The following is a 13,547-nucleotide window of genomic DNA, read 5'->3' on the forward strand; positions in this document are numbered from 1 at the left end:
ATCCTAAATTATTAAAACTATGTAATATTATTTTATTTTAAAGAGATATCATTTGTAAGTAGTAAATCATATTTTGAAACCAAAAGGTCTTTTGAGAATAGAAAAACAAAAATGTACCAAGTTCTTAAAAATTATATCTCATACAATCCTCTGAAACCATGGAGTTTCTGACCTAGCTCTACATTTTACTGGGTTAACATCACAAATAATTTACCATACATTAATTTCAACACTTCACTACAGATCTGGCAGCCAACTCAGATATAAAAGGTTACAGATGTGTAGAGAGGGAAAGTTGTCAAGCAACAAGAAGGGGAAGTGAACAGGATATAAGTAAATAGAGGATTCAAGGCCCAAGTTCTTCAAGATAAACCTCATTTAACTGGACTGCTTCATATTACTTATTAATGTAACTGACAATGGACAGAAAGAAAACTTCAGCTGTTAAAATCACAACAGAAAACAATGGACTTATTTGGGTTACCTTTCCCAGGGACTTAAGTTAGCAGAGATGCATACAAAGTTGACAATACAGATTATATCTGCCACATGTGGGAACAACTAGATTTACCTAGGCCCTTCCCTAGACAACAGTCTTTCACACTTTATGAACTGGGCTTCCATTTAGTTTTTATTTTTGTTTTGTTTTGGGGCTATACTCTTCAGTGCTCAGGGGTTAAGGAATCAAACCAGTAAGTGCTCTACCCACCCACTGTAATATCTCTCCAACCCCCAGACCCCTATAGCAAGTGCAAAAAGAGAAAAGAGAAGGAAACCTAGCAGTTTGCTTAATTCTTTTGTGGCATGTTTGCAGGTAGGTAAACAGAAGGAGATGTTAGAGAAATGATTTTTATAGTTCTCCATAAAATACCATAAGAGGAGAGATAATTTTCTTAGTGTAAAACTCCACTTTTATTCTGTCAGACAAAGTAATTATGGAAGCAAAACAAATCCACATTGTCTAATTAGGTCATTAAACAGCATGAATGCGTCATGGAAACTTTGCTCCTTGCCTAAGACATAATGTCAGACAATGAAAACAGTCTGGTAATATAGAAAGGTTTAGAATTTGTTTCTTTTCAAAAATAATAGGTCCTTTCATCTTTCTATTTTCCCTAAGCTGAAGACAGTTAATTTAGAGACAAAATCTGTAATTAGTTTAGAGTTTGCTCTGATTGTGTTTCAAAATATTTAACCAAAACCAGGGATATAGAAAAAAGAACATACATAGAAAAATTATCAAAGGAAGTGAATAAAATCAACAGAGTGAACTGGCTGATCAAAATTCATTTTGCAGAGATGAGATGAATATAAAATCTACATTCATATAAACACACCCAATATGGGATACCAGAAAGCTTCCTAGGAGGAATATAATGCATCAGCCTGTGGGATTTGAAAGCAGACTTTAATTACAGCTAACTTAAATAAAAACAAATGGCATGATTATTTTGCCTCTTCCTCTCTCTATTTCTTATTAGTTTTTGAGATTTAGAAAATTCATGACTCAAAGTGTTAAGATGCAAAACAGGAAAGGAAAGAAACTAACCTGTGATCCTCTTGGCCCTCGTTTGTGGTCCCAATCTGAATGCCCCATGAGCTGCAAGATAATATAATAATTATGGTAATTAAAAGATAAGTATTACATGAAAAATATTTAAACTCTCCCTCTTAAGAAATTACCAGGTTTCTGAAGTCTGTTTATGTAGCATACATTTTGTAGCTATTATGAATTCACTGACATGCTTGACATTATGAAATTCTAGTTTGATAGTTAATAATTCATTAGCTAACATAAGGTATTTGGATATTTGCAGAAGTCTTCTTGTGAAAGAGGCTGGTACTATTATGCTGTACAGTTCTTTGATAGAAACATCATAAAGGAATGCAAATGTATGTTAAATTTTATTTGAAGATTATTTAGCTTCTCTAGATCATTAGGGAAATGTGTTGAACAAGTCATCTATAGAGGAGCCTAAGCTACTTTCACAAATGATAAGATCAAAAAGACACCAAATTTAGATGAGTTTTTTTTTTTTTTTTTTTTGTGGTTTTTGGGTCACACCCGGCAGTTCTCAGGGGTTACTCCTGGCTCCATGCTCAGAAATTGCTCCTGGCAGGCACGGGGGACCATATGGGACGCCGGGATTCGAACCGATGACCTCCTGCATGAAAGGCAAACACCTTACCTCCATGCTATCTCTCCGGCCCCTAGATGAGTTTTAATTCTGTTTGGCTAATGTAAAAACAAAGTGTTTAAGGGACCAACATTATTTTAGGTGAGGTATGCCAACAACATCTCAAAATTTAGATTTTTGTACTCCACAGATTCATATGATATATTACTCTATAGTGGCAATGTCCGTGAGCTACTCTACTTAACAAGCATGGTATCAATTTATTTAAAATGACACTGATTCAGAAAAATTATAAGGAAATAAAATCTACTGACTAATATGGATAAAATTCTATCCCTCTGTCTAATATTTGCTTTAATCGAGTGAGCTAATATAAGAACTACCAAGTGAAACACTAACACAAAAGACGCTATTCACAGACAGAACCAACCTACAGCAACAACTCCTGAGTGGGAGAAGAAAAACCTGAACTTTTCACAATAGTTGCAAAATAAACCAGACCTTGAACAGCGTTACGAAGAAATTTTTAAAAATTTCTCTAACAAAAACAGTTGCACTTTGCTAGCCATATGATATATCATCTATATACATATATAATATATATATAATGCTCTAGACTGAGATGGATTCCATTGTAAATATTCCAGTTTTTACCCAAAAGGAATCTGCAGATTTAACTCAATTTCAATCGAAGCTAAAATTATTTCTTTTAAAATTGAACAAATAAGGTCTAGGATTTTATCTGAGATGACAAAGAAATCAGAAAATACAAAGAAATGAGATTATCCTTAAGGTTAGTAGGATGTGTTATAAAATTTCACCAGGTTATGAGATAATTGACTTAAAACCTAAAATATAAATGAATGAAATATGGAAAATTTTGGTTTTTGGGACCAGATCTAGCTTCAAGTGCTCAGAGGGAGCATTTGATAGCAAGATCAAGCCTAGACTCTGTAAATTAATTTGAATCAAATATATTAATGTAAAGTATTTGTAATATATTATCACCTATGCTCCAATTAAAGGGCAAAATATAAGCAAATAATATTATAGAAAAAGAATACTACAGTTATAATTTGAATTGGGGTCTTTTAAAAATTAATAAAAAAATAATCACGACAGAGCAAGTTAAAATAGAGCAAAGCAATTGAAGTTACTAATTTTTATTAGACATAGGCAATCTATTTTAAGTTTTAAAATTATTACAAATGTCATAGTAATAATTTGGATAACACAACATTTGGAGTAGTTAATCCAAAAAGCATCATATAAATTGAGTGTTAGCAAGTTTATCTTCATAATTTTTAAAATCTTGTCTTTTTGGCATTATAATAGCTAATGAATATTAATTAATATTAATTTAAAGTAGGGCTATAATAATATTCCTAAGTATGAATTAACTAAAATCAGGGGTCTCAAACTCACGGGCCCATGGTGCCATTTGCGGCCCTCCTAACAACATTTTGTGGGCCTGCCCTAGAGGAATCTTTTATTGTTTTGTTTTGTTTTGTTTTAGTTGTTTGGGTCACACCCCCAATGTTCAAAGCTTACTACTGACTTTGCATTCAGGGATCACCCCCCAACTTTGCCTTCTGCGGACCCCAGGTAAATTGAGTTTGAGACCTGAATAGTCTGATTAGAAAACATATAACTTAAAAACAATTTAATTAGTTGTTTACCCAGAGCTATCAAAAGTTCTTGGCATGTTTTAATTACCTGTATGTAATTTTGAGGCTTGGGGAGATAACTTTCATTACTAATATAAAAAAGATATGCTTGTTTTGGCAAACCGATAAACCAATTTGAGCTCAAGGCTATAGAGAAGGAGTAATTTTTAAATAGGTTTTGTTTCTTCTTTTCTTCACTTTTATCTAATGACCTTGAAGGAAATATTTGCTGTATGGCTAATTCCTTACAAAAGAAATTATCCCCTGCTATGAGTTTAAAGTAAAGGAGAATGATGGTAAATATCACGTTGTATGGGCTTAATGAGAGAAGAAAATCTCACATACTTAATCTTTAATATATTAATTTTAGATAGAATGCTTGATTATGAGTGGTATTAATTCAATATGGTAAAACTTTGCATTATAAGAAAAAAGTGAGAAATTATCATATCCAGTGCCCTCCCACTTCATTTACCTCAAAGAGGGCAATTTTGGGGGTCTGATAGTACAGGGGCAGGGTACTTGCTTTTGCAGGCTTCTATCCTGGGCATAGCTTATGGTCCCAAAGTGCTGCCAAGAACAATCCCTGCAGATAGGAGTAAGCCATAGCAGTGCAAAGTGTGGATTTCCCAAAGCAAAACAGCAACAACAACAGAAAAGAGGGCTATTTTTTTGTGTGTGTATGTGTTTGGTTTTTGGGCCATACCTGGAGACACTCAGGGGTTGCTCCTGGCTATGTGCTCAGAAATCGCTCCTGGCTTGGAGAACCATATGGCACGCTGGGGATTGAACAGAGGTCTATCCTATGTCAGGCGCGCATGCAAGGCAAACACACCTACACTACACACTATCACTCGACCCCCCAAAAGAGGGCTATTTTAAAAAAATTTGAAATAAAAAATCATTAGGCCATCACATACTCTACACACAAACACAAAGATAAATTGTTAATTCACAAAATCGAGTTTCTAAAATTTTGAAAATAAACTGTTGTGACTAAAATATTTAGGATGCATTTTATTCTATCATCATAAATATATGACATGATATAACATAATGCATACCAATGTAAAGTTGATTATAATAATATTTTAAGTATGAATCAACTAAATAATAATCTATACCTTTTTACTGTATATCATTATTAAATGTGAAAGTTCAATTCACCAAATAGTATTTTTTAAATAAAACTAATGCTACCATTTTTCAAAGCAACAAAAATGTTATAGAAATATACAAGTATGATAGAGGTAGTCACACTATGCCTGCATCCAGCCAGCTCCGTAAATTCACACTATTTTCAAGAGATGTAAACCAAGCTGTTAAAAATTATGGGTACACCATTCATGCACCTGAAAACTGGCAATCTCAAGAAGGAGAGAGTGGGCTAAGTCCCCACCTTGCTTGAAACCACACCTGCTGCAACCCATCACTCACAATTGCTGGATAATGGCCTTGTTTCATTCTCTACAGAGGATGCCAAATATGACCAAAACTCCCCTTATGCTAGTATTTGGGCTGTATTTGGCAGTATTTGGGAAGTATTCAGGACTTTTTTGGAGTGATAGTGGGCACCCTCCACCCCACCTTCTTGTACTTCTGGAAGCCCCAACAGCTGAAAACATTAGCCCAATACAACTGCAGTTTCAGCAGTCGTGCTTGAAATTCTCTGGACCATGCAACAGGGCAACACCTCCATTTTATTTAATTGTTATCCCCACAGAGACAATTTAGTTGCCAATGTGTATATGAAGCCATCTAATGTTCAGAAACAAATGAAGTAAAAGAATAGTCAATTAGCAACGAAAGCTTAAAAGCCTTTTGACAATGAATAATGACCCTCATTAGAGATCAATAAATTTTTTTCACAAATTTGCTTATTGCTGGATTCTTTATTTCTTTTCTTTTCATTTTTAATTATTTTTCTCCCACGTACTTGGAAACAAATATATTATGATCAACTATGTCAATTATGTGATACATGTTCTTTTTTTTGTTGTTGTTGTTTTGTTTTGTTTTCCAGCCATACCTGGTGACACTCAGGGGTTACTCCTGGCCATGCACTCAGAAATCGATCGTGGCTTGGAGGAACCATATGGGACACAGGTGATTGAACTGTGGTCTGTCCCTCAACTAGTTCATGCAAGGCAGATGCCCTTATCAATTGTGCCTTACTCCAGCCCTAATACATGCTCTTTAAATAAGGTAAATTAAAATTTAAAAAAGGGCCGGAGCACAGTGGTAGGGACATTCGCCTCATAACAGCTGACCCAAGAGGAACCTCGGTTCCATCCCAGCATCCCCATATGGTACTCCAAAGCCAGGATCGATTTATGAGTACAAAACAGGAGTAACCCCTGATTGTTGCTGGATGTAGCCCTCAAAACAAAAAAAATAAATAATATATAAATAAATAAAGTTAAATATTAATATTAAAGGAAAATTAAAAAGAAAAATAAGAAAACTAGATGCTTCTCTATTCAGTAAGAGTTCAATGAAATTAATAGGATTTTGTTTTGTTCGTTTGGTTTCTTCATATTTTAAAATTGTTTTGGGGCTATACCTAGCTAACCTCAGGATATTACATCTGGCTCTTCACTTAAGAATTACTTCTGGCCCAATAGAGGAGACCATATGGATGCCATAGATAGAACCTGGGTTGGTCACAAGCTTACTCACGGTTCTATTTCTCCAGCTTCAAATTAATAGGATTTTTATCTCTTCAGGTTTGAAAAAGTTATCCATAGATTTAACCACTAAATTATGATTATTTGCTTGTTTGGGGCCCTACCACTGGCTCTGTACTAGTGCTTATGCTGATACTAGTACTTATTTTGCATTCAGTGATCACTCCTAGCAGGCTTAGGGCGACTGTATGGGACTACAATGGAATCTAACCCAGGTTGACTTCATAGAAGGCAAGCACCCCAAATCCATTGTACTTTCACCTCTGATTTCCCATTAAAATTATTTTTAATAAAAAATGTGTCATTATTTCAGTATGAGGCTATTACAGTAGTTTTTAGGAATTTGTTTTTAAATGAAGAGAATGATGTTGGAGAGGTTTGATAGAAGTTGAGACCTGTTCTATAACATGATCACAGCACTCCTGGCATAGGTAGGCTTAAAATAAATGCAAATAAACTTCCTATTTTCAGATGATAATATTTGAATTTAAGAAGACAGTGAGAGTACTCAGTCGGTCCTCAGGCTCTACAGCAGACTATGCTCAGGGATCACTCCAGTAGAGTTTGGAGGATCATATGCAGTGCTGCGTATCAAACCAGAGTCAATTATGTGGAAGGATAAGTACCTTAGTACTACAGTATCTTTTGACCCGACAATTTGAATTTTTAATCTTATTTACATAGTAATTGTCTCACTGTCAAAAGAGCACTATATTTAGACTAAAGAACAAGGCAAGCAGAATGTTTCTATGTTATTAAAAGATGTATAATATGATAAGCTGATTATATTTAAAGATTAGGGAATAATTTTCTCAAAGCAGACACATAAAGGTTTAGGAAATTCAGAGATACTATCTAGACACCACTCTCAACTAATGAGGACAAATGAAAACAAATGGATAGTCAATAATAAAGAGGAGAGTTAGGCACAAAGAAGAGGTGAATTTTAGATTTCAGTGCAAGCTGATGTTGACATTTTGTTCAATGAGCAAGTCCAAAACACTCTTTGAACAAAATAGGTAGGAGTAGTGATAGGTTGCATATGAATTGCAAGTTAGTCTTTTGACCTTATCATGAGATTACATAAAAGAATGTGGGATATGGAGAGTAAAGAACAGAAGCAAAGAATTCAGAATTTAGCTTTTGTTGTGTGCGTGTCACTATTTGCAACTGAATTCATTAAGGCTACACTATCAAACTTTAAAAGATAATGAATGACAGCATGATTACCTTGAAAATCTGAGAGAAAAAGTATCAGATCCATAATTACAAAAGACTTAATCACAGAAAAAAAAGTAAAATACATACTTCACAGAGGGGGGGTAAGAAAGATCCACTCAGGACTGAGACAAGAAGAATGTATAAAAACCAGAAAAATACAAACATCCTAATTAATTTTTTTAAAAATCTGTGTTATCCCTCTGGTCCCAGAGTATAGTGAGGATAAGGAAAAGAAACTGAGTGGAGAAGGAGAAACACAATATGAAAGGATGGGGCCAAGTATCTTAAGTGCATTGGTGGATAAAAATAACAGGACAAGAACCAAATATCTAACCTCAAAAACAATGGAATCAATGGAATCAAGAGACCAAACTCTAACAATTTATACTCTAAATGGGCCTTGTTATAATGGCCGGCTGGGGGGCAAAGGGTGGTGGTTGGAATATACTCTGAGATTATGGTAGGGAGGGTCAACACTGGTGGTGGCCCTGATTCACTGTATGTCTAAAAACCAACTATAGAAGGACATGTAACTCACAATGGTTTTAATAAAAATAAAATAAAATAAAATAATAAATAAAATAAAAATAAAAAGACATGTGTTTTTATTTAAAAAAAAACTATTGATTTCAGTAAGAAAAACATCTGTGGTCTCATCATCTATCTAGAAATGTCCTCCTGGATATTTAACTGTGATTACTACTCTGGGGACATTTTAGTAAACTTAATTGCAGAAAGATTTGGGGTTATAGAGGTCAACAGGTCAACAAGATGCATATATATGGCACTTCTTACTTGATAAATTTCTCTTAAAAAGACACACACACCTTTTTTTTTTTTTTTAAATCAGCTCCCATGAATCAGAATAGACAAACCTTTAGGACCTGATATTTATCTCTGGCAAAACACAGCACTGTCCCTTGAAAGATTCAATTGCTCATACAAAACATTGGGAACCCTTAAACTTCCTCCATATGAGCCACTTTTCTTCTTATGGAAGAAATTCTCTTTATTTTATCATAATAAATTTCTACATTACAGTCCCTCAGCTAACAGTATGTTACACCATGGTTCGTTCCCTAAGGAAAACAAAATTGGTGCCAAACAACCAAATTTCAAAAGTTCACAGGAGAGCAAAGGAAAGGCCCAGCATGGAAACAACCGTTCCTCTCTGAGCAGAGATTATTTTTAATAATAGCCTCAGAAAATGAGGACAGCTGAAAGGGTATGTCTGTAGGTAAAGTATTTTTCTTCCTTGTTTATATTTTTTTCTGTGGCTATGTTTCTTCCTATTGTTTCTTTGTTTATTGCTGATATAAAGATGAATGCCTCTTACAGGGATTTGGGGGCAAAGAAAAAATTTACCCATCGTATAGAGTTGAACAGAAACCACACTATATATGTGAAATTAAAATATTCCTTGCCTGTACTTAAAGACTCAAAGTTTTGAGTATAAAAAATGAAATAGAAATAATCAATACTTTTTATCCCGGTATTACTCCCTAAAGTTGATTTTTTATTTTTCATCTGCTGAAAATTACTAAAGTAAATTTTAATGCATTGTGAAAAGAGTATCAATATCTCTACATATATTGTTACATATATAATGCACATTTATATAGAGCACATAATAAAAAGGTAAAGTGACAGCACAATTTTCATTATTTAATCCTTCAGAATGGAACATAGTTCTTTGTAGATCTACTTGTTCAATGAGGACCACTCGTGAGCATAAAACACAGTATGAACAAACCAAGGTACATGTGACTACTGACCTAACAACATGAGCATAAAAACCCATCAGAAAGGACACTTAAGGATGGGATAAGAAGGTGAGAGGGAGGATGAGGCCCGGGCATGCAGAACTCTGAAGCATCAGAGCCAATGGAGAGCAATGGAGAATGCGCATGCTCATTGAAGAAAGCTGAGGCATAGATCCCAAATGGAAAAAGAACAAGCACATCTGAACACCAGCAGAATGCCAATCCACTGAAATCTGAAAAAGGATTAGATCTTTTCCTCCTAAACATATCTTTAAATTTTCCTTCTTCCTATGGCATGAAACTGCCCAAAAGTCCACCATAAGTTCCATCAGTTAATAATGTAAAAGCGACAGAGGCTCGGCTGGGACCAGAACACTCCACATGCCAGGATTTCGTGGGCTTTTGACTGGTATGATGGGGGCTCTGGGCAGGACAGCTAGCCATAGGACCCTGGGCTGACCACTTTGTCCAGGAGAGCATGATTCCCCCCACACCAGGCGGGTCTTCAGGGCCACGCCTGGTTAATCGGGCCTTGGGGGGAGGGGGTGAGAAATTCCTCCCTAGGCATCCAAAAACTGCAGAGCCTTGGCTGGGCCCAGAACACTCCGAATGCCAGGATTTCTTGGTGTGTTTGCCTGGTATGTTGGGGGCTCTGGGCAGGACAGCTAGCCATAGGACCCCTGGGCTGACCACTTAGTCCAGGGGAACAAGATTCCCCCACACCAGGCGGGTCTTCAGGGCCACGCCTGGTTAATCGGGCCCTGGGGGGAGGGGGTGAGAAATCCTTCCTAGGCATCCAAAAACCACAGAGGCTCGGCTGGGACCAGAACACTCCACATGCCAGGATTTCGTGGGCTTTTGACTGGTATGATGGGGGCTCTGGGCAGGACAGCTAGCCATAGGACCCTGGGCTGACCACTTTGTCCAGGAGAGCATGATTCCCCCCACACCAGGCGGGTCTTCAGGGCCACGCCTGGTTAATCGGGCCTTGGGGGGAGGGGGTGAGAAATTCCTCCCTAGGCATCCAAAAACTGCAGAGCCTTGGCTGGGCCCAGAACACTCCGAATGCCAGGATTTCTTGGTGTGTTTGCCTGGTATGTTGGGGGCTCTGGGCAGGACAGCTAGCCATAAGACCCCTGGGCTGACCACTTAGTCCAGGGGAACAAGATTCCCCCACACCAGGCGGGTCTTCAGGGCCACGCCTGGTTAATCGGGCCCTGGGGGGAGGGGGTGAGAAATCCTTCCTAGGCATCCAAAAACCACAGAGGCTCGGCTGGGACCAGAACACTCCACATGCCAGGATTTCGTGGGCTTTTGACTGGTATGATGGGGGCTCTGGGCAGGACAGCTAGCCATAGGACCCTGGGCTGACCACTTTGTCCAGGAGAGCATGATTCCCCCCACACCAGGCGGGTCTTCAGGGCCACGCCTGGTTAATCGGGCCTTGGGGGGAGGGGGTGAGAAATTCCTCCCTAGGCATCCAAAAACTGCAGAGCCTTGGCTGGGCCCAGAACACTCCGAATGCCAGGATTTCTTGGTGTGTTTGCCTGGTATGTTGGGGGCTCTGGGCAGGACAGCTAGCCATAGGACCCCTGGGCTGACCACTTAGTCCAGGGGAACAAGATTCCCCCACACCAGGCGGGTCTTCAGGGCCACGCCTGGTTAATCGGGCCCTGGGGGGAGGGGGAGAGAAATCCTTCCTAGGCATCCAAAAACCACAGAGGCTCGGCTGGGACCAGAACACTCCACATGCCAGGATTTCGTGGGCTATTGACTGGTATGATGGGGGCTCTGGGCAGGACAGCTAGCCATAGGACCCTGGGCTGACCACTTTGTCCAGGAGAGCATGATTCCCCCCACACCAGGCGGGTCTTCAGGGCCACGCCTGGTTAATCGGGCCTTGGGGGGGGGGGGTGAGAAATTCCTCCCTAGGCATCCAAAAACTACAGAGCCTTGGCTGGGCCCAGAACACTCCGAATGCCAGGATTTCTTGGTGTGTTTGCCTGGTATGTTGGGGGCTCTGGGCAGGACAGTAGCCATAGGACCCCTGGGCTGACCACTTAGTCCAGGGGAACAAGATTCCCCCACACCAGGCGGGTCTTCAGGGCCACGCCTGGTTAATCGGGCCCTGGGGGGAGGGGGTGAGAAATCCTTCCTAGGCATCCAAAAACCACAGAGGCTCGGCTGGGACCAGAACACTCCACATGCCATGATTTCGTGGGCTTTTGACTGGTATGATGGGGGCTCTGGGCAGGACAGCTAGCCATAGGACCCTGGGCTGACCACTTTGTCCAGGAGAGCATGATTCCCCCCACACCAGGCGGGTCTTCAGGGCCACGCCTGGTTAATCGGGCCTTGGGGGGAGGGGGTGAGAAATTCCTCCCTAGGCATCCAAAAACTGCAGAGCCTTGGCTGGGCCCAGAACACTCCGAATGCCAGGATTTCTTGGTGTGTTTGCCTGGTATGTTGGGGGCTCTGGGCAGGACAGCTAGCCATAGGACCCCTGGGCTGACCACTTAGTCCAGGGGAACAAGATTCCCCCACACCAGGCGGGTCTTCAGGGCCACGCCTGGTTAATCGGGCCCTGGGGGGAGGGGGTGAGAAATCCTTCCTAGGCATCCAAAAACCACAGAGGCTCGGCTGGGACCAGAACACTCCACATGCCAGGATTTCGTGGGCTTTTGACTGGTATGATGGGGGCTCTGGGCAGGACAGCTAGCCATAGGACCCTGGGCTGACCACTTTGTCCAGGAGAGCATGATTCCCCCCACACCAGGCGGGTCTTCAGGGCCACGCCTGGTTAATCGGGCCTTGGGGGGAGGGGGTGAGAAATTCCTCCCTAGGCATCCAAAAACTGCAGAGCCTTGGCTGGGCCCAGAACACTCCGAATGCCAGGATTTCTTGGTGTGTTTGCCTGGTATGTTGGGGGCTCTGGGCAGGACAGCTAGCCATAGGACCCCTGGGCTGACCACTTAGTCCAGGGGAACAAGATTCCCCCACACCAGGCGGGTCTTCAGGGCCACGCCTGGTTAATCGGGCCCTGGGGGGAGGGGGTGAGAAATCCTTCCTAGGCATCCAAAAACCACAGAGGCTCGGCTGGGACCAGAACACTCCACATGCCAGGATTTCGTGGGCTTTTGACTGGTATGATGGGGGCTTGGGCAGGACAGCTAGCCATAGGACCCTGGGCTGACCACTTTGTCCAGGAGAGCATGATTCCCCCCACACCAGGCGGGTCTTCAGGGCCACGCCTGGTTAATCGGGCCTTGGGGGGAGGGGGTGAGAAATCCTTCCTAGGCATCCAAAAACTACAGAGCCTTGGCTGGGCCCAGAACACTCCGAATGCCAGGATTTCTTGGTGTGTTTGCCTGGTATGTTGGGGGCTCTGGGCAGGACAGCTAGCCATAGGACCCTGGGCTGACCACTTAGTCCAGGGGAACAAGATTCCCCCACACCAGGCGGGTCTTCAGGGCCACGCCTGGTTAATCGGGCCCTGGGGGGAGGGGGTGAGAAATCCTTCCTAGGCATCCAAAAACCACAGAGGCTCGGCTGGGACCAGAACACTCCACATGCCAGGATTTCGTGGGCTTTTGACTGGTATGATGGGGGCTCTGGGCAGGACAGCTAGCCATAGGACCCTGGGCTGACCACTTTGTCCAGGAGAGCATGATTCCCCCCACACCAGGGGGTCTTCAGGGCCACGCCTGGTTAATCGGGCCTTGGGGGGGGGGTGAGAAATTCCTCCCTAGGCATCCAAAAACTGCAGAGCCTTGGCTGGGCCCAGAACACTCCGAATGCCAGGTTTTTCTTGGTGTGTTTGCCTGGTATGTTGGGGGCTCTGGGCAGGACAGCTAGCCATAGGACCCTGGGCTGACCACTTAGTCCAGGGGAACAAGATTCCCCCACACCAGGGGTCTTCAGGGCCACGCCTGGTTAATCGGGCCCTGGGGGGAGGGGGTGAGAAATCCTTCCTAGGCATCCAAAAACCACAGAGGCTCGGCTGGGACCAGAACACTCCACATGCCAGGATTTCGTGGGCTTTTGACTGGTATGATGGGGGCTCTGGGCAGG

General features: G+C 41.3%; 1 protein-coding gene across 1 annotated transcript in view; it reads right to left on the reverse strand.

Annotated features, from left to right (window-relative positions):
• Positions 1-13,547, reverse strand: part of PDE3A (phosphodiesterase 3A) — a 337,733-nt gene that overhangs the window by 116,927 nt on the left and 207,259 nt on the right. Inside the window, exon 2 of the mRNA XM_049782896.1 lies at positions 1,550-1,600. Coding sequence (XP_049638853.1) covers positions 1,550-1,600 — 51 coding nt within the window. The remainder of the gene's footprint in view (positions 1-1,549; positions 1,601-13,547) is intronic.

Source organism: Suncus etruscus, chromosome 11 (assembly GCF_024139225.1).
Source record: "Suncus etruscus isolate mSunEtr1 chromosome 11, mSunEtr1.pri.cur, whole genome shotgun sequence".
Classification (NCBI taxonomy): Eukaryota; Metazoa; Chordata; class Mammalia; order Eulipotyphla; family Soricidae; genus Suncus; species Suncus etruscus.